This window comes from Brassica napus, chromosome C5 (assembly GCF_020379485.1).
Source record: "Brassica napus cultivar Da-Ae chromosome C5, Da-Ae, whole genome shotgun sequence".
In the NCBI taxonomy this organism is placed as follows: domain Eukaryota; kingdom Viridiplantae; phylum Streptophyta; class Magnoliopsida; order Brassicales; family Brassicaceae; genus Brassica; species Brassica napus.
The window spans coordinates 27,317,774-27,339,423 of record NC_063448.1 but is presented as its reverse complement, the minus strand read 5'-3'; the positions used below and the strand labels follow the sequence as shown (position 1 = coordinate 27,339,423).

Genomic DNA, 21,650 nt, shown 5'->3' with positions numbered 1-21,650 from the left:
AAATGTGGTTTTAGATATAATATTACTAAATATCATCAAAAATATATTAAGTGTTAAGAAAATATAAAGATAATTTCATTGTGAATATAAAACAAATAAATATAATAATAGGTTCTTACTTATATAAAACTAGGTGTTTTTCTGCACCATGTGTGCAGTAAGAAATTTTTTAAATCTAACTTATATTTAAAAATAAATTTTATTAAATATTATAGATTTTACAATTTTCTTACTAATATTTAATTTAGATTTGATATATATTAAATTAATTTGTATAAAACTAATAAAAATGATATAACATTGTATAATCATAAAAAAAATTAGCCTAAACAATATTTATAAAATTTGTAGGTATATAAAAAACTAATGATCTTACGATTAGATATTTAAATTTTAAAAAATTGTATAAAATTTTGAAAGCTTTAGTAATACAAATTGTATAATTATAAAAAAAATAATAATATTTCGAAATTTTGAAATGTTAATTATGAATATATTTATTTTATAGATAATGTATGAGCTATTACCATATTAAAAAAAAGTTTACCAAAAAGAAATATCAATATTAAATGTAATATATGAATTATTACCATATTTTAATAAATTTGCCAAAAATATAAATCAACATTAAATGAAATTATCCATGTCATATTTTTCCAGAAACCATGTCATCAATTTCAGTAGCCATATCATATTTGTTTTGTGAAATTGATTGTAGAGAGGACAATCACTTCGCAAATATAGTCTAGGGGATATATATAGATATAAATTATTAATTTATAATTTTAGTGGGACCATGTATTTACATAGAATTTTCTTACAAACGATTATATTATTACTAGGGTCGGCCCGGGCTACGCCCGGATTTTTTATTTAAATATTAATTATAATCATATATTTATGTTATTTTGATATATAAATATTATATAAATATAAGTAGCTAGATAATTATAAAATTATTTTTAATTATTTATTGTTTTTTTTATCTTATGAATTTTAATTAACCCAGTTTCTTACAATAAAATTTTCTGTTAGTTTATTTATTGAATGAAACTTGTGTAGCTTAAAATCATGCATGCATTTAAGCTGAATCGAATCTAAATTAAACTGAAGTAAATCTGGTTATGTTCTGTCATTTTTCTTTGAAACAAAAGGCTCAAAAGAAAAGACCCAATGGGAATAGAACGCATTGCTTCCTGTCTATTTCCCTTTTAAGTTTAAAATATGTATCTCATATCTCACCAACACGCATGTCTCTGCGCGTGTATGACACTGTCATTCATGTTAACTCCAAATAACTAATTAAAAAATGAAATAAAAACCTTTGATTGCTTCCCTTATCTTCTTATGATTCGTTCGGAGCAATCTTTGCTTTGATAATATCTATATTTCTTTGGACAAAAAAACTATATTTCTCTCTTGATCGAGTCATAGCGGAATTGAGAAACCGATCTGATTTACTCGCCGCTTAAACTGTGGAATATTTTTATTAATTGGTTCGATTTTCTTTTTTAACCTCTTCAGTGTTGTTGCTTATCATCCTCTTCCCTCTGCCTCTTCATACTCTGCAAAACCCATCGCCAATAATTTTAAACTCTTGAATGTTATTGAGTTACCGGAGGTGGCAGCGAAATGAACCGTCACCGTTGATATCGCCTCCAACCAAGGCGAAGTCAGTAGCATCCAGAAACTCACGGTACGCTCCTTCTTTTCCTTCTCGTTTCAAAAGTTTCAGTCTTTACATATGTTTTCATTATAGTGGCTATCTCTCTGTATTTGGGCTATATCACGGTGTGAACAAAAAGCCCACTAAACCGTAAACAATTATGAAACGCAGCATCCCACATCAAAAGTTAATGAAACGATGAGTTTTAGGCAAAGAAGACAGGTGTCGCATTCACAATCAATGACTTTATGACGTGGCGCAATAGGAGGGAGACAAACATTTTTTTATATATATAAATTTTATCTATTTATGTCATATTTTGAACTGGACAAATTGGGACCAGTGAAATTTATTAATCTATAGAAATTATTAATTTATCGAGTATTAATTTATAAAAGTTATTGATCATTTTGCTTTCCAGCCTCTTCTCTTTGTGCAGGGCCGGTCCTGGACCATGCTAAGTGAAATATTTGCAACAAGCTCCTAAAAATTTTGAAGAAAACTATATAGACATAAGCCTCTTGAAAAAAAATTTAGAGCCCTAAATTTGCGAAAAATTCAGATGCCAAGAACGTTGCAAGTTCCACTGAGAGAGAAGAGCTATCGTTGATATATATAGAGGTAACAGGAATAGAAAGAAGACCAATCTTTTCTTCTAAAAGCTTCTAAGTATCTATTTTACTGGGTTTAGTACTAAATGTGTGTATGGCTTTGCAGTTCTTGGGCCTTTTTGGAGATGTCAAGACCATCAAAAAGGCAGAAGATCAACACGCTAAACTCTTTCGTCGGAGCACGTCAGAGCTGAGAAAGCGTAGCGCAGATGACTTTCTATCTTCTGATAGGACTAAAATGGCGAAAACTTACAACGGAACTCTTCCTGCTCAGCCAGTGTCTGCACAAGCTCAGTGGTCTGGTGGATACGCTGCACAGCCTCAGGCTTGTCCACAAGCACAAGCCGCTCCTGCATAACCACAGCAATGGAACCCCGCCTATGGCCAGCAGGTATTTTATTAAAAAAAAAAACCAAATCATCTACTTCCTTAGTGTATATGTTTTTACTCTTCTAATGGTTCACATTATGCACGTTTTAGGCTGCGTATGGTGCATATCCCGCTGGTTATACTGCTCCACAAGCACCAGCACCCGTCCCACAAGCTGCTGCTTATGGCGTATATCCTGCTCAGGTAACCAATGTTCATAGTAAATGTTTAGAACTCCTAGCCTAACCACGAGGTTCTAATGGAATCAGTTTTTTTTTTTGTGAAAACAGGCATATCCAGCACAGAGTTACGCACTTCCTGTTGCTTAAATTTAATAAAGCGAATTAACTAAAATAAAATATAAAATAAAGAATACACGATTTTAACTTGCAAGAACACAAAAATTAAATATACTCTTCAAAATAAAACATCAAAAGCGTATTTTCAAAATAAATTAGAAATCAATGTCAAATGTATTTTCTTTTATAATATTCAAATCAAAAAATCGCATAATCCGCATGAACAAGGAGCAAAACAAGAAATATAGGATTTGAAATTAATGAAAAATAACACTGAAGGAAAACGAAAAACATACGCGATGAAAAGTAAATCATACAAGCCGAAGACAAAATCCGAATAGACAAAAAATGTATCACACCAGAAAATATCGGATATACTAGAAAATAATTCCAATATGAAAACATGATTGGAAATTTACACAGCTCTCTCTGAAATATGTTAACTATGAGAACAAAGTGAGATCCCCAAGCCATAATTTATTTATGAGTTTCAAATTAGTTTTAATCAATCAAAAGAAATAAACAAATATATTTATCCATTAATATTTTTAATATAAATCAACACTATGATTTTATGTTTTGACAAATATTATTATAGTCAGTTACAGTCAAGATCTTCATAGAAACTAACCAAATAAGTTATACTAAAATAAATTTAATATGCTAGTGATTTGCAAGATTTTTAAAAATTATTGTTCTTAAAGCAAACTAAATGATGAATTCTTATAATCATTAGTTTGATTCACCTCATATAAATCAAGTTGCTCTCTGCTGATTTATGTCCGAGAAAATATTTAGAAAACAATGTTTAAAATAAAGAGCCTAAAAAAAGCATGTCAAATAAGTTAATTAAGCTTCTAAATGAAATTTATAACGAAGAGGTCTGCCTGTCTAGGACTTGATCTTGGTACTAGCCCATAACGATCAAAGTCAAATCGGAAGCCTATTAATGAGACAAATTCAATAAAACAACAACTGGTAATCAACAATAAATTAGCATGAAAAATAATATAAAAACTGATAGAATGAACAATCAATATGACTTTATCAATATATATATATATATATATAGTCTAAGTATTATAATCAACAAACTAAAAACACAAAAATTTACAAATTTTGAAAAATTAGAAAAAAAATCTCAAGATTACAATGAAAACGCTATCTAGACTTTGTTTATCTTATCGTCAGCATTTAACAACTAGAAAACAATTATCAAAATTAGGAAATAGTTTTCAAAGAATCTTAAAAATCTTCATGTAAACTCCAAAACAAACAAATATTAACTATTATACCAAAAAATAAATTATAATATATTGTAATATATTATACGATCATACAAGCTTAACTACAATACAAATAATTGATAAGATCAAGTAGTAGACAACTCTAATACTTTAGATTATCAATATTATTAATTAAATAAATAAAATGTTACATAAAATTAGTTAAATTCATTATATTTAATTTAATTTTTACATTATCTTACAAAGGCTATTTAATATTAATTAAAGTTCATCAAAATATTTATTGTGATTAAATTTTTAATCTAAATATTATACTATCACACATCTATTACTATAAAGTAGAGTTTTTCTCTTCTCTGGTGTTGCCACGTCATCAAATGAGGTAAGGAAAGCTCGACACGTGTCATCTCCGAATTATTTCATCTTTACGTTTCTTCTTGGCTTTTAATGATTCTCTTGATACGGGCCTCGGTGTGATCATCCAAGCTTTGGTTGAAGCGAGACTGACAAAATTCTCAAAGAAAAAGAAGAGAAATTCTTCTGTAGAGAGAAGAAAACAGACGATACAAACGAGATTTGGTTTTATAAGACAATATGAAATCATGTTTTAACCTGAGAAGAAGACGAACCCTAATCCACGTTGATACAGGTTCTTTCTCGCTGGGGTATGAAACGTAACCCCGTCTGTTCATCTCTCCCTCAATTCAATTGACAGAGTTATTAACAGTGATTATAGTATGCAATCAATTCATCCACTTTCTCCTCATCAATCAAGATTTCTCACCTCCCCCATCACCGAAGCTCTGTATATATGTGGCGCAAGGTGCCCAAGAGAAATCACAAAGCTTCTTCCAACGAAGAAATTCGTCTCAAGGGGATTAGAGTCAGAGGAGTCGACGAGCATCACCAGCGTCGTCTTCTTCCGCCTACGGTGGAAAAACTCAAATCGTTGATTGCCTTTAAAATCCTTGGTATGACCATACAATCACACCTAAAGAGAATATTGTTTTCTAATACTGATTTCTTCTATGTTTCTCAAGAGTTACAGGAATTCGTATTTGGCATAAATAGGTGGATTAGAGACAGAGGATTTGAACATATTAGAGTTGGATCATTATGTGTTGCAGCCGAAGCTGCGAGAGCACTAAAGTAAGTTCTTCAAAGAATTTTCCAATCTTCAAAAGGGTAACAAATCACAACATTTTTTGGCACGTTTATGAAATTTTGAAAGTTATCACCAGTATCCCTATGTTTTACAGTCCACCTTGGTTCAAGGTTCTACCGGGGCTCATAGACTCAAAACTTTGAAGCACCTGTTGAAGGAAGATGCCATCTATGTGCTAAGCGTATTCAATGTCACAAGAAGTAACATCCACTTCAAACTCACTGACTCACCAGTTTCCATTCGCTTCAACGACCTGACCAACTTTGTGGAGCTTATGTAGACAACTGCCTTTATTCTACAGAACAGTTCATGTTTCAGAAATATGAGCAGCTCATGTCTTTAGTTAATACAAACGTGGATTTGCTGGATATTTGTATCTAATCTTGGTTTTTCAATTAGCTAACATTTTATTGGTTTAATAATTGTCCATCTGTATTCAACCTTTGTTACCAAAGTTTTCTGCAGACATTGTTCGTGTTGTTTGTGGCATCAAGAACGCCTACAACGAAGAAAATCAGGCCATCGTACGTATTATTCAGTAACCCTACAATACTTCATGGTTTTGAGTCAAGGCAAGTATTTTTAATGGAATCAGAGAGGCTGTCGAGAATATAATTCTGACTATGTTTTCTCTTTCGGAAACATGAGAAATATCAAATCGAAGGAGTTCAGACAATGGTTTAGACACAATGGAAGGTACGTTGCTGTGTTTTTTAAAACTATGAATAGATGGATGTTGCTTGAATGTAATTGAGATTAATATATGTTACATTAAGTCTTTGATTTGTATTCTTATTGGTACAGGTTCTTCAATTGCAAAAACAAAGTGATGCAGGTTGCTCTTGGTTCTTCTGCTTCTGGTGAAATCCATCATGCCATCTTTAAAGCCTCCAAGGTTGTGTACTATAGTTCTTAAAGTTTTATTATATTGCTTGGTCTAAACTGTTGTCCAATGCATTTACATATGATCACCTGCTTCATGGACTTCTTAACAGATGCCAAATGAAGAGGTTGAAAAGTTATCATCTCTCTCCCGTAGCTCTCTTTTTTGTTCAATCTTGTTTTGGTGAAAGCAATGGTGAAGGACTTACACTGACTGTATCCATCTTTCTTTTGGTTATCATTACATCTTATTTAACGTTTATGAATTATTTAATGCTTATGAAGGTTCGGAATTTTGAAGGAGTGGAAGCATTGCAGTAGAAACGATTTGTGATTAAAACTATTGCCCGCTTGATAAACAAACAAGCTTCATTGTGTTTATCTTTATTACTGATCAACTCTGTTTTGGTACAATTGATTGATCGGGTTGAACTGAAGGAAGATCCTCTAGAACCGTTCACACATGAGATGGAACTATTTCTAAGGAAGCCGGGTATATGGATGTTCAGCTCAACAAAGGTTGTATCCTATCACTTTTAATTTCCCTTTCTCTCTCTCATTTACAAAGTTAATTTATTTTGTTAATTCATTATGTAGGTACCGTAGAGTTACTCTCGGACTTGTAGTTTGTAATTTTTTTTTCCTGAACGTTGAATTTTTACTAATGTGATTATATTTAAAAAAAATTGGTAAAAAATGTGACTTGATCCGAAATTATATCATATAATATATTAGTTGATAAAAAAAATATCATATAATATATTTTAAAATTGAGATATATTATTTTAAACAAATATAAAATATTTAATCACAAAGTAAATTGACTTTTAATAATAAAATCATAGTATTGTATCGCCTGAACATATCTAACATCAAATGATCATTGTTTAATAACATAAATGGCAAACATCCAGTATAACAAACATAAAGTAGGACTCAATTCATTTTTCCTTGACCTTTTGCAGTTTCTCTGATTTCTTTAACTCAAGCTTCACAATCTATTCTTCTCTTCGTTTTCTTCACAGCCTCTCCCTCCGTCAACTCGATTCATCTCCTTCAAGTCGCCAGTTTGGCTTTGATTTTAAATATTTCAGATTTATATAGTAACTATCAATATTACATTTGTATACTATCTAGCTAACTATTAAAAAAGTTATAGTGAATCGTTTATTTTATTTTTTAAATCACAAAATTAATATGTATTAAATAAAATGTATAAGAGAAACTATAAGTTTCAATAGATTTAGAAACAAAAATATTACAGGTATAAATAAATTATAATTAAATGTTTGATTTAAATTAAAGTTTTGAGTAAATTAATACATTTTACTTATTGAATATAATATAAAAAAACATTGATGAAAATGTGAAATAGTGACATTTATATCATAATATTTTAAAATAAAACAAAATATTATAATCAACAAGAGTAACAAAATATTCAATATAATATTATTTTATTTAACTATATATTTCATAATATTTTGATTGTTTTCACTTGCTTACCCGTCCGTATGACGGATTTTACCCTAGTATATATATATAATAATCACACATTAATTGTAAAGTTTTTCTTACTACAAAGAAAAATTAGATATTATGCAGATAGTTCAATCATTTATGTTATTCAAATAAAATATATGTAAAATGTATGATAAAATATTATAATGTATTAACAGTCTACATACATCAAACAATTTATATAATATCTAAAATACAAATTAATATTTTTTCAAAACTTATGCATATGTTTATAAATAATTATTCCATTTATAAATTCAAATAACTAAATAGCTAATAAGAGGGTATAGTTATAAATAATAAAAGAGAAATACCCTAGAATAGCACTAAAAAAGTTTGTCACTAATATAGACTATAAGGATCAAAATGACCAAAATATTTTATTAAAGAAGTAAATATACATTTATACCCTTAGGATTAACTAATCCAAACCTTAGGGTTTAGAGTTAAGAAGTGGGGATTTGAGATTGAGATTTAAAATTTTATAAAATAAAAAGTAAATAATAAAAATTTGAAAATAAAAATTTTAAAAATAGTTTCAAAAAGTATCTTCGAATTACAAAAAGAAAATTTGAAAATAAAATAATTTTTTTTTTGAAAAAAAACAATTTCAAAAAAAAATTTATAAAAAATTTTGAATTTGAAAACATATAATCTAAAAATATAAAAAAAAATTCTTTTTTTATTTATTTATATATCTAGGGTATTAAGATCTTTTTACCTATTAAATGAAAGATTTTGGTCATTTTATTTCTTGTGGTCTATTTTTGTTACCAAAACTTGAAAATGGTCTATTTAGGAGAATTGTCCATAATAAAATCAACAAATCATATTTCAGATAATAAAACCAAACTAAATTATACTCCATCTGTTCCCGAAAGTAAGATTTTCTAAAATATACACGTTTTTTAAGAATTTAATAAATGTTTCTAATTTAATTTATTTTTAATTTTATTATACATTTTCCAATAACTTTCCACCAATGAAATTTAATTAATTCAAATATTCTCAATTAATGTTTCTCAAAAGTATAAAAAAATACCTTAACAATATAGAAAATCTATCTTTGTGGAACAAGAAAAAAATTCAAAAAATCTTACTTTCGGAAATGGAGGGAGTAGTAATTATAAAACCGAAAAGAAAATACTCAATATTCAAACGGAACGAGGAAAGACAGCGTTGCGTCATCGAGGGGTAACAGGTGACGTGTCATATCACGTGCCACAATCACGTTCGAAATACGAAAGAACTACCAAAACGCGGAGAATCTCTAGGGTTAAAGGACACGAAGTAGACCCCATAGAAGGGTCGAAATGGTAAATATCAGTAAACTATGGGTCCTACTATTGAGTGGCATTGAGCTGGCAAACTGGGGAAGAGCGATCTTTTCCTTCTTCTTTTCTTTAATTTTTTGGCAACGTGCGTTTTCATGGGCTCTTACGCTGTTTGTTCCTCACCATGGCAAGATACTTTTAAATTCCCAACAATAAAAACATTTTTGCCTGAAAACAAATTTATTGGAAAACTATAATGTAAAATTAAATTTGCCAGCTTTTATGCGGCTGTTCGCCACATTCATTCGCCAAAGGACATTCGATACTATTGAAGTTGTACTGATAATTTCATAGTATTTATATTATAATAAATTATGTTTTGTTTTCATAGCCTTCGTACTCCTGCAGGGTCTCAAAACTAAAAATTAGCCAAAGTATTAAATTTCTGATCTGAAACTGAATATCAAAATGAAAATTCTTACATTACTTTCATTAAATTTGAATGTAGTTTCAGACTATTTTAAAAATGACGTTTTGGGATCTCAATGTAATAGAAAATATTTCAGCAGTTTTTTTTGACCAAAAATATTTCAGTAGTTGATGTTTTTATTTTGATAAAATTATAGTAGAACATAACGAAACTCATAACAATTAGTTAGAGCATCTCCAATTTCACTCTATAAATTACTGCAAAATGGAGTGGGAAATGGAGTGATGAACAATCAAAAAACCTATTACTCTATTTATGCAGTAATCATTTTTTTGTTTGTTTATCATTCTATTTCTCACTCCATTCTACAGTAAATTATGGAGTGACGTTAGAGATGCTCTCAGTTTTGTAAAGTTATAGTGCATTTAGTTTTGGGTTGGGTTTGGTATTCATTTTCCAAGACTTTAAAAATAAATAATGAAATTGTACAATAATGGCTGGCATTAAATAATAATGCCAATGCGAACATTGCATAATATTTGCCAAGTTGGCTAATGTAGGGCATTCGAAAAGGTGAAGAAAAGGGTGAAAACTACAATTCAGCCCCTTGTACATTGCAAGTTTATTATTGGACGTGATTCAGCCACGAGTCATTATCAATAATCTGCTCAAAAGGACCGATGATTATTTGCTAATTAATTATTTGACGGTTAGAGTTTGCCGATTTATAATATAGTAATTGATCATTAGATATTCCCAACGGCAAAAAGGAGCACGCCGTTGAAATCATATTCAAAGGAGAGTGTCATTATATCGACCGGTCAAAGGTCAAACGGGCGGCATCACCCTTTTTACTTTTAGACTTTTAGTATTAAAATAATTTATAATATGTTTGTGGAATTTAAATGTAAGTTGTTACCTTTGGTATTTCCCTATTTCTAACTCTCACCTTAAAGTGCGATTAAAGAAAAAGAGAGAAAAGACTGGGCACGACGATAATATTATATGAAATTGAGGGTACAACAGTAATACACATATTTTCTCTTTGTGTGTTATTTATTACTCCTTACGTTTCATAATACTTAATATTTTACCTTATTGTACAAAGATTAAGAAAGTTAGATTTAAGTCGAAAAACATTTTTAAAAATATAATTTTTAAATCATTTAACCAATTATAAAAATATGATAAAATCTAATTGGTTGAACAGTTTCCAATAAAGTTAAAGTTAACCTTAAAACCTCAAAATTTTATGTAAATTGAAACAAAATACTTTTTCTAAAATATCATCTATATTGAAACGGAGAGAACAAGTGTTAACAAACATGATTTTTTTATGAGAAAAAAAAAAGAAAACATGTTTTATTTCTCAGCGGTCTTATGTTTTTCACTTCTGGTTACCAAACGCAGATAAAAACAACATACATGAATAATAGTCTCCTACTGATAAAACTTGAAATTCCTTTTCTTTTTCTCGTATAAAGATAATTAGGTGGATACATAAGCGTAAGTTAACTACAATTTAGGGTAAGCATAGCTTAAAATATTTAACCATTTCACCATCAATACAATTTTTATAAAAGAAAATTGATGATTTTAAATGAATTGAATAGTTTAATTTAATCTTAGTTGAACGAAAAATTCCATCTAACATCATAAGATTTCTATTATGTAAGAGAAACTCCAGAAAACACTTTAAAATCACTATATATCTCTTAAAATTTACAAGTTAAAATACTCTCAATAATAATGGATTTCAGAATATTTTGTGAAATAATAATTTCAATTATACCGAACTAAAAAACAAAACTTAATGTTAAATATAATTTGTCATTTCAATACAAATTAACTAAAAACTTTCGGTTAAGACCATACTTTATCAAAATTAATTATCTATAACACAAGAAAGTAAATTAGACTTCTGAATTAATAAATTCAGCATATAGTATTGGACTAACAAATAATTATAAACAAAAATATTGGACTACAATAATCATAAACTAGTATAACAGATTTGGAAAAGTAAAAAAGTTTTCAATTGAGTAATTTAAATGGAACTAGAGTTTGACTCGCACCGGGTATTTTTTTATTTTATAAATGTTGAATGTTAATGTTATCATTAATATTAGAGTTAGATTTGGTTTGAAAATATATAGTTGTCGAATAAAAAGTTTAACATATGTTAATAACTTTATTTTTTGTATAAGAATATTACATAGTTGACAAATTTTAACCCGTTTTAGTGGTAGATAATAATTTAATCAAATGAAAGTATTTTCAAAAGTAAGTAGGTTAATTTACCAAACTAATATAATTTTATCATATTTAATTTATATAATACTTCTATTTTAATTAACATATTTTGTTATAACTAAAAATAAAATTTAAATTTATAGTTAGAACTAATTTATAATTACCTTTTTTATTGATTATTATGTCATATTTTATCATGTAACTAATAAAATGGAATTACTATGACTTTTGTAATTTGTATAGTAAATAATAAAGTGACTCTATTTTAAATGATTAGATTTTGTGATAAAAAAATGGAAAACTAAAAAAAATTAAAAAAATCGAAACGGTCGACATCCAAAAAGACGAGAGGGTATAGTGTAATTACGCGAATTATATAAATATATATAGGGCAAATCTTCAAAATAGCACCTTTCTAAGTTTATATCACAAAAATAGCACTCAAAAACTAAAATGACCAAAATAGCACCTTTCTAAGTTTATACTTTGAAAATTTTAATTTTTTTATTTTTCAAAATTTGAAATCTTATCCCCAAAATCTCATTTCTCAACTTTAAATCCTAAACCCTAAACTCTAAATTCTAAACCCTAAACTCTAAACCCTAAACCCTAAACCCTAAACCCTAAACTCTAAACCCTAAACCCTAAACTCTAAACCCTAAACCCTAAACCCTAAATCCTAAACCCCACCCTTTAACTCTAAACCGTAAGTTTGTGACTTTTGATAAAACATTAAGTGCTATTTTTGTGACTTTTAACCTTGAGTGCTAGTTTGGAAACAAAAACTTGATTTGATGCTATTTTTTTTTTTTTTTCTCATATATATATTGATCACTTCGCTTTCCAGCCCCTTCTCTCTCCGACAATATCACCGCCGGCAAGAAACTCGAGTTTGAATCGGTTTGGAGCATCGCCGGAGATTTCTATCGTAATCAAGGCAGTTAGTTTTCACGGTGTATAGAAGAAACAGCTGAGCGAGAAAGGCGGTCGAGAGAGAGAAGAAGAGGAAGAAGATAAAAAAAAGTCGTCGATGACGGTGAAACGGAGTCGTTTTGGTTCTTCTGACCGGCGGTACTCACTCCTCAACTCTTTATTGGAGTAGGTGCCTAGTACCGTCGAGAGGAGAGAAGAAGGAAGTGTTGTGATGGGGAAGGTTGCGGTTGCGTTTGCGGCGGCTGCGGTTTTAGTGTCTTGCTCCGTGGCGGCGGTGATGGTGGGGAGGAGGATTAAGAGTCGGGCGAAATGGAGGGCCGTGGTGGAGATTTTGAAGGAGTTGGAGGAAGCTTGTGATACTCCGGTGGGGAGGCTGAGGCAAGTGGTGGATGCCATGGCGGTGGAGATGCACGCTGGGTTGGCTTCTGAAGGTGGCTCCAAGCTTAAAATGCTTCTCACTTTCGTCCATCATTTGCCCAATGGGTAAAACCTTTCTTACTTCTTATCTTGTTTGCTTACACTGCATGATCTATGTTCCTTAAGTTTAACACTTTGTTGCTTGATTGATTCATAATTGTACAAACTTTGCTACTCTTAAGATTGTGAGATGTGAGCTTCTTCTTGCTCGTGGTCGTTACAAAATGGTGTACCCTTGTTTTGAGGGTCTCTCGACTTTGAGCCTTAGTTGTGGAGCTAAGGAATTAAAAGAAGTGTCTGTGGGTACCATTTCTCGCAGGCATAGATCCTTTGATTCTGTTCTTTTTGTATACTATAAAAGCTTCAAGGAGTTCTCCTTTTTATCTCTTACCTTTACTTTGGTATCTTGTTCCTATCCACTTGTTTCCTACTGTTCTATGAAAATCTACTATTCTCATCATATTTTAGCCATTGGATTCTCTCCCTTTATTGTTGCATGCGGCTCTCTTTCTAGTCTTCCTAAGCAAAATCATTGACGAAGCTTCCACTATTTATCTTATCTTCATGAATAATGTAATCTATATGATTTGCACTGACTGCCTTTAATTCAGGACGGAGAAAGGAACTTATTATGCACTTCATCTTGGAGGCACTTACTTTAGGATTTTGAGGGTTCATCTGGGTGGTGAAAGGTCTTATCTAGATGTTCAAGACGTTGAACGACACCCCATACCTTCACATTTGATGGATAGCACCAGCGAGGTGGCCTTTTTATTTCTCACTGGTCCCTGCTTGTAATGCAAAATTCTTGATTTAGCATCTGTTAAATCTTTTTGGTCACATGATTGTAGGTTCTTTTCAACTTTCTCGCCTTTTCCATGGAAAGGTTTATCGAAAAAGAAGGAAAGGAATCTAATTCACAAGGTGTGAAAAGGGAACTGGCATTTACGTTTTCGTTCCCTGTCAAGCATTCTTCTATATCTTCCGGAGTTCTAATCAAATGGACCAAAGGTTTTGAGATTAGTGAAATGGTTAGTAAATTCTTAGGTTCTCTGTAATTGTCAGATCTAGTCTGTTATTCGTTGGAAGCATTCCTATTAAATTTTAAAACATTATATGTTATCCGAGTGGATGACCTTGACCTTAACATTAACCATTAGCTGTGTTATTACTTTGTGATCATGTAATCGATCTAGTGGTAGTTTGTGGGTGTTAAACATTATGCAAAGTCAAGGTTATTTTATCATATAACATGCTAATCCTTATAATTATTATAGGTTGGGAAAGATGTAGCTGAATGTCTACAAGGAGCGATGAACAGAAGAGGCCTAGATATCCATGTTGCAGCTCTTGTAAGTTTGCTTTGTCGACCGAACATAAATAATTTTGTTGGGTAAATTCTGGCTACATCGACTGCAATTTTCTTCATCATTCTCCTTTTTATTCTGCCCCTTTCCTGACAATGCCTTATCTGAACTATCTCATGAAATGATGCTTAGTTATGAATGGAGTTTTCTTTCTTTTGAGCAGGTGAATGATACTGTGGGAGCCCTGTCACTTGGATATTATCATGATCCAGATACAGTTGTTGCCGTTGTATTTGGAACAGGTAGTAATGCATGTTACTTGGAACGCACTGATGCCATAATCAAGTCTCAGGGTCTGCTTACCACTTCTGGAAGCATGGTACTAAAAAAATCATTCCATGTTCTTTTCTGAGAAACCAGTAATTATGCTTTAGATCCTAGAGAAATTAATATATATGATTCATTTTATTCTTATGTTTCAGGTAGTCAATATGGAGTGGGGTAATTTTTGGTCCTCACACCTGCCAAGAACTTCATATGACATTGACTTGGATGCAGAGAGTTCAAATCCAAATGATATGGTAATCATTGATTCATTGCTTAACTTTTCTTTTTTCCATTTGGTAGTGCATCATGAGTTATCACTAGGTGAGCAATCATCAATTAAGATATTTCGGATTGTTGTTATACAGGGATTTGAAAAGATGATAGCAGGATTGTATCTGGGTGACATTGTTAGAAGAGTAATCCGTCACATGTCACAAGTCTCCGACATCTTTGGACCCACCTCGTCCATGTTATCTGAGCCTTATGTTCTAAGGTACGTGTCCTCTATATCTCTTGCTAGATATTTGATTGTTGTCTAATAATTTGATGCTTAACATCAACTTCTCAACGAACATGGACACACTTTGTTCTTCTTCTGCACCGACTATCTCAGTAGTAATGTTCTTTTTGCGTTATTGAAACGACTATAACCGTGTCTACTTTAATCTCACAGAACAAATTCAGTTTCAGCCATGCATGAAGATGACACACCCGAGTTGCAACAAGTAGCAAGAATCTTGAAAGACTTGGGGGTAAAACTTAAAATCTCACTATTACAGAACTTGTTATGGAACTTGAAAATGTTTATATGGTAGAAGCTTGAGGAAGCTTCACTTACATGTGAAATGAACAAACAGGTATCAGATGTACCATTGAAGGTGAGAAAACTCGTAGTGAAGATATGCGACGTGGTGACACGAAGAGCAGGGAGGCTAGCAGCAGCGGGTATTGCAGGAATCTTGAAGAAGGTAGGTCGAGATGGTAGCGGAGGAATCACGAGCGGGAGAAGCAGAAGCGAAATGCGGATGCAGAAAAGAACAGTTGTCGCAGTAGAAGGAGGATTGTACATGAACTACACCATGTTTAGAGAATACATGGAAGAAGCTTTGGTGGAGATATTAGGAGAAGAAGTGAGCCAATACGTGGTCGTTAAAGCCATGGAAGATGGTTCTAGCATTGGCTCTGCCCTTCTCGTTGCCTCTTTACAGTCATAAATCATCATCATCAATTCATCATCGTTGTTTATATAATTGGTTATGTGCGTCTGTGCAGTGTGTGTGTGTGTGTATATATTTATTCAATATTTGTTTGTTAATTATTATTGTTTTTTTTTTGTTCAAATGTTAATTATTATTGTTATATAGAAGCATATGCACAAGTTTCTGTGTAAATGTTTAGGAAGGTTTTTATGTATTCTTTGTTTCTTTAAGAAAAGGATAATGTAAAGGTGATGATGATAAATGGAATTTTCATTTCTATTGTTTTTGTTTTTTATGTTCAAAACTAGCCATGAGCTTTTTGGTGTTTACTCGGATTTCGATTCTTTGCAGACATGAAATTTAATTCTATCCAGATATTCTTAAAGTTTTCTTTGGCTTCGATTTGGATATAGTAATACATTGAATCCGTTTAAAATTCGGGTTTGGTTATATTTCACAGTTATCTGAATACTTGTTTGTAATTCAAAAGTAAATATTTTGATTTAAAAATTTGACATGTATAAATTTATACTAACAAATGCTTGCTGACATGCAACAATAGTAACTACGAGTAGAAAAACATAAATAAGGTAAAACTAACAACTTTGTAAATATAAGAAATATGATTGATGTAGCGGAAGCTTTATAAGGATAGAACTAGAGATCCGTTGATTCTGAGAATACCCGGAAAACTAAAATAATACAAAGATCTTATTTAGTCTAAGAATATCTAAGATCAATGTCTTCTTAAATTCGTTGAGATCACCTATGATCTATCGAAAACAAAGAACAAAAGAGAAATTTCTTAATTTTTTTATTAATAATCAATCAACTGAATACAAACTTAAGCTTCAATGGCTATATAAAATAAATCATAAAAACCCAAAACAATAAATATAACTATCTAAATTTAAAATAATCAATAAAGTAAATAATAAGATATTTGGAAATACTTATCTGCATCAATGATTTAACCCTTATTTAAACTTCAAAATAAAAGGAAATTATTTGAACTTCAAATCAAATTTATTTAGACCGAACTTCAAATGCATTTGTCAAAACATAAAAACCTTAGGTCCTTAGACCATGATTAACCCGGGGTTCTTAGAGTGAGGTTCTTAGCGGAAGTTAAGAAACTGTTTCTTAACTTTTAACTAAAAAAACTAAGAACCGGTTCTTAGAGCACAATTATTGGGGTTTGTTAATGGGTTTCTCTCCCTGTAGGCCCCACAAATTTCCTTAAAATCGGTCACCAAAAGCGTGAAATGAGAACCGCTTACTTTGGGTTTTATGCACTGTTTGTGGGTCCCACAGACACGTGGCGACCCACGATTGGTGCACTTTTTTAATTTTTTTTTAATCCGGAAAAAAAACTAAAGAAACCCCATTGGAGTTTAGGGATAAATATGCTCTTAAATTTCTTATTTAAGAACCGATTTTTACCTTTTTTAATTAAAAGTTAAGAAACAGTTTCTTAACTTCTACTAAGAATCCATCCTAAGAAACAGTTTCTTAACTTCAGCTAAGAACAATGATTAATCATGCTCTTAGTATTTGATCAAACAACAAAAATATACATTAAAATGAATGTTGGTTTAATTATTCATGTAATAGATTTAAATACTCATTAGAAGCTTTCTCGGAATTGGATTTGATTTGTTATAGTTATTTTTTAGGTTTTAAACATTCCAAGTGTATTCGGATCTATCTGTTTAGGTTTGGATTTGGTTAAAACCTAAGATCAGAAATACCGTTGAACAAGACCCATCAAATATTTATATCGGATTCGGTTGAAACTCAATTTTTGGGTTGCTTCAGTTCGAGTTTTTTGGGGGTTTTTTTTTTTTTTTTTTGTGTGCTCATCCCATTCAAAACTACTAAAGAAAATCATTTGTTTACCAGAGATAAAGAAATAACATAAGTTTTTCTTTCATATCTTCCCTTTGTAGCATCTTTTCCAAGAGAATAATGTTTACTAATGGCTAATGCAGTAGATTTACTAAATTTTCATTCGTTGTTTTTGTTTGTTTGTGTACGTTTATGTCAATCATTGCTTAGTTAATGGAACTTATTCTTAATAATCAGATCAAATCTTATATACATGACCAAGCAGCCAAGAGTCCAAGACATGGGAGGTGTTGAGGCAAAGAGACTCGATTAAAGAGTGGTCCAAGCTGGGGTGGCACAAAGGAGGTATACCAAAGCACATGATTAATATGTGGATCGCAAACTACAACAGGCTTCCCACTCGCTCAAGACTTCCAGACTGGGGTTTACCGGTCCCGATCATCTGTCATTTTTACTCACAGCTAGAGGAAACAAGAGATCACCAACTACTCAAGTGTGGTTTTAGTTTTGATGTCTGGATGCTTTCTATTGGTAGACTAAGCCAACCTCTAAATCTATTCAACTCTTGGCTTGAGCTTTTATCTTGGATAAAGGCAACATCAACTCAGGCTCCCACCACGTTGAGGTTCTGTCACCTTATCTCCTATTAGTCTTCACAGTCTAATTGACAAAGAAATCCGGAATGCTATCACAGCAAGGCGATATAGGAAGCTTTTCAAGAACTTGATGTCTTTGTGGTTGAGTTGAATTAGCTTTTCTGCTCACTCTTTTATTTGCCTCACCATGTTATTTTCTTTTTTTTGCCAAGGTGATTCAATTTTAGATTTGCTTTTGTAAATCAGACTTTTCATTTATGATATTTACATTCTTAAAAAAAAAATCTTATATACATGCATGTGCATAATAACATGGACCAATATACAGAGTCAAGTCAGACTATTATATGTCCAAAGTAAGCTCACGTTAAGTAAAAAAAAAATGTTGATATAGCTCATAGCCATTACCAAGCTATTTGGAAACTTCATATACATACTACCAAAGATTTAGCATTTTTTTGTGGGGATTGCCACATAATATTCTCCCAGTTAAAGAAATCAACTCTAGCCCGAAGAAAAATGGAATTTGAAACATCATGTAAGTTGTTTGGAAAAACATCATTTTCTATTCCAATGCAATGTGTATAGTAAGAAAGCACACATGATTAGTCCTGCATGTAAATCAAACTCCGTATCTGAGAGCATTGGTTATTTCCTCTTCAATATATGATTTCCCATCACAAGAGATTATGATATACTAGGGCCGGGGATTATTTTTTAAAAATTATGTAAATAGTTAGAGTAAATATTCAATATAAATTATTATATTTTAAAATATACATATTAGTTAAATTATGTATATGTTATTGTATTTGAAGATTAAATATATCATGCTGTATTGATAAGCAATTTTTTTCATGGTGCCATCACATAATTTTTAGTAGTTTTCTGGAGTTGGATGAATCTAAAGAGTACCGTGAGGAAAAAGACGAACTTGTAATTATAGATTAAGTAAAAATTTATGAGTAAATTTTTTTATTAGGTCGGTTAATTATTAGTTGTGTAAACCGGAAACAATAATATTAAAGTATCATATCTTGACATGTTGGACAGCTTAAATTTGATAAGTTTGGATTATCATCTTTGTTTCGTACTCAATATATATTATGTGTTGAACTTAAAAAAGTGACTATAAATTAATAAGCTGTTAAATTCTCACTGAAAATTTGTGATTGATGTTTAGATAATTATAACATAATACAAAAGAACACAAACACTACAAGAAAACACATCCTTAACGACGAAAATTAACGAGGAAAAACAATCCTCGTAAATTTGCGTCGAGTTTACGACGAATTTACGTGAAAAACTAAAGTCATCGTTATTTCATCGTAACGTAACGACAAAACTGTTTCGTCGTAAAGTGGATGTAATTTTACGAGTATTTTACGAGGAAAAACTATTTCCTCGTAAATACGACGTAAACTTTGCGTGGTATTTACGAGGGAATAGTTTACGTGTATTTAGCGAGGAAATTTTTGAATTCACCAACTTCATAGGTGTTACACGTTTTTTTTGCCCACCTAATTAATTTTCGTCGTAAATTCTTAGCAAAATTGCAACTACCAGATTCGAATTTTCCTATAAATATGGATGTTTGAACATCATTTTAAACACACCAACAACAAAAAACGTGAAAGAAAAAAAATGGCTGGCTCCGGGACTATTTACGAGTTGCGGAAGTGGATGTATATGCATAGAGATGCTAACGGGAGAGTGACGAAAGAATACCTTGCGGGTCTGGAGACATTTATGCATCAAGCAGATTCAACACCGCTCGCCCAAGAAAGTGGTAAGATGTTCTGTCCTTGTCGGAAATGCAACAATTCGAAACTGGCAAACCGTGAAAATGTTTGGAAGCATTTAATAAATAGAGGTTTCACGGCAAATTACTATATCTGGTTTCAACATGGAGAAGGTTTTAATTATGATCAGAATGAAGCTAGTAGTAGTAATAGCAATTTTCAGGAAAAAGAACCGGTTGATCATCATTTGCATAATGAACATAGTTACCATCAGGAGGAGATGGTAGATTATGATAGGGTTCATGATATGGTAGCTGATGCATTCGTAGCTCATGATGAAGATGAAGAACCTAATATAGATGCAAAAAAGTTTTACGAAATGTTAAACGCGGCGAATCAACCACTTTACAGTGGTTGTAGAGAAGGTCTCTCTAAATTGTCGTTAGCTGCTAGAATGATGAATATTAAAACTGATCACAATCTACCTGAAAGTTGCATGAACGAATGGGCGGACTTTTTTAAAGAGTATTTGCCGGAAGACAATGTGTCTGCTGATTCTTATTATGAGATTCAGAAACTGGTTTATAGTCTTGGGTTGCCTTCGGAGATGATAGATGTTTGCATCGACAACTGCATGATCTATTGGGGAGATGATGAGAAGCTAGAAGAATGTCGATTCTGCAAGAAGCCACGATTCAAGCCGCAAGGACGGGGACGTAATAGGGTACCGTACCAAAGGATGTGGTACCTACCAATTACAGACAGATTGAAAAGATTGTATCAATCAGAGCAGACTGCTGGAAAGATGAGATGGCATGCCGAGCATACTCAGACGGATGGTGAGATGACTCATCCATCAGATGCAAGAGCCTGGAAACATTTCAACAAAGTACATCCAGATTTCGCTAGCAATATCCGGAATGTGTATCTCGGATTATGCACAGATGGATTTAGTCCGTTCGGAATGTCAGGGAGACAATATTCATTGTGGCCAGTCTTTCTTACTCCATACAACCTGCCACCGGAGATGTGCATGCAACGGGAGTTACTATTCTTGACCATATTAATACCTGGTCCGAACCATCCAAAAAGGTCCCTGGATGTTTTCCTACAACCACTGATAAAAGAGTTGAAGGATTTGTGGTCAACAGGGGTGAGGACGTATGACTGTTCAACGAAGACGAATTTTACGATGCGAGCGATGCTTTTGTGGACCATAAGTGATTTCCCTGCCTATGGGATGTTGTCTGGATGGACTACACATGGGAGATTAGCTTGTCCATATTGTAATGGAACGACAGATGCGTTTCAACTGAAGAATGGTAGGAAGACAAGTTGGTTTGATTGTCACCGTCGATTTCTTCCCATTGGCCATCCTTACCGAAGAAACAAGAATTTGTTTAGGCACAAAAGGGTTGTGAGAGACACTCCTCCTCCATATCTAACTGGAGAACAAATTGAAGCGCAAATCGACTACTACGGAGCTAACGAAACAGTTCGTTGGGGTGGTAATTGGCATGTCCCTCGTAATATGCCAGATTCTTACGGTGTTCATCACAAC

At 31.8% G+C, this 21,650-nt stretch overlaps 1 protein-coding gene and 1 long non-coding RNA gene across 3 annotated transcripts; both read left to right on the top strand.

Annotated features, from left to right (window-relative positions):
• The first annotated feature begins 932 nt into the window (after nt 1–932).
• Nucleotides 933–8,263, top strand: LOC111210317. 2 transcript variants are annotated; one of them, XR_007324378.1, is made up of 8 exons: nt 933–2,287; nt 2,384–2,668; nt 2,758–2,850; nt 2,937–5,163; nt 5,241–5,341; nt 5,452–6,053; nt 6,162–6,252; nt 6,353–8,263. It is a non-coding gene; the product is annotated as an uncharacterized LOC111210317 (long non-coding RNA). The 2 variants fall into 2 exon arrangements; XR_007324377.1 differs by having other exon boundaries at nt 5,233–5,341.
• Nucleotides 8,264–12,548: 4,285 nt separating this feature from the next.
• Nucleotides 12,549–16,179, top strand: LOC106402685 (hexokinase-3). The gene is made up of 9 exons (XM_013843469.3): nt 12,549–13,133; nt 13,679–13,829; nt 13,919–14,098; nt 14,345–14,419; nt 14,598–14,753; nt 14,857–14,955; nt 15,067–15,194; nt 15,375–15,453; nt 15,559–16,179. The coding sequence occupies exons 1-9, from the start codon at nt 12,862–12,864 to the stop codon at nt 15,913–15,915; spliced, it is 1,497 nt and encodes a 498-aa protein (XP_013698923.1). The 5' UTR covers nt 12,549–12,861; the 3' UTR covers nt 15,916–16,179.
• Nucleotides 16,180–21,650: the final 5,471 nt, after the last annotated feature.

What these genes read in the sequence shown, in the direction of transcription:
- LOC106402685 (XM_013843469.3), top strand. Translation starts at nt 12,862, where the DNA reads ATGGGGAAGGTTGCGGTTGCGTTTGCGGCGGCTGCGGTTTTAGTGTCT. An exon ending in GTTTTGAGATTAGTGAAATG is followed by an intron (nt 14,099 to 14,344) that starts GTTAGTAAATTC and finishes TAATTATTATAG; the next exon opens with GTTGGGAAAGATGTAGCTGA. An exon ending in TTACCACTTCTGGAAGCATG is followed by an intron (nt 14,754 to 14,856) that starts GTACTAAAAAAA and finishes CTTATGTTTCAG; the next exon opens with GTAGTCAATATGGAGTGGGG.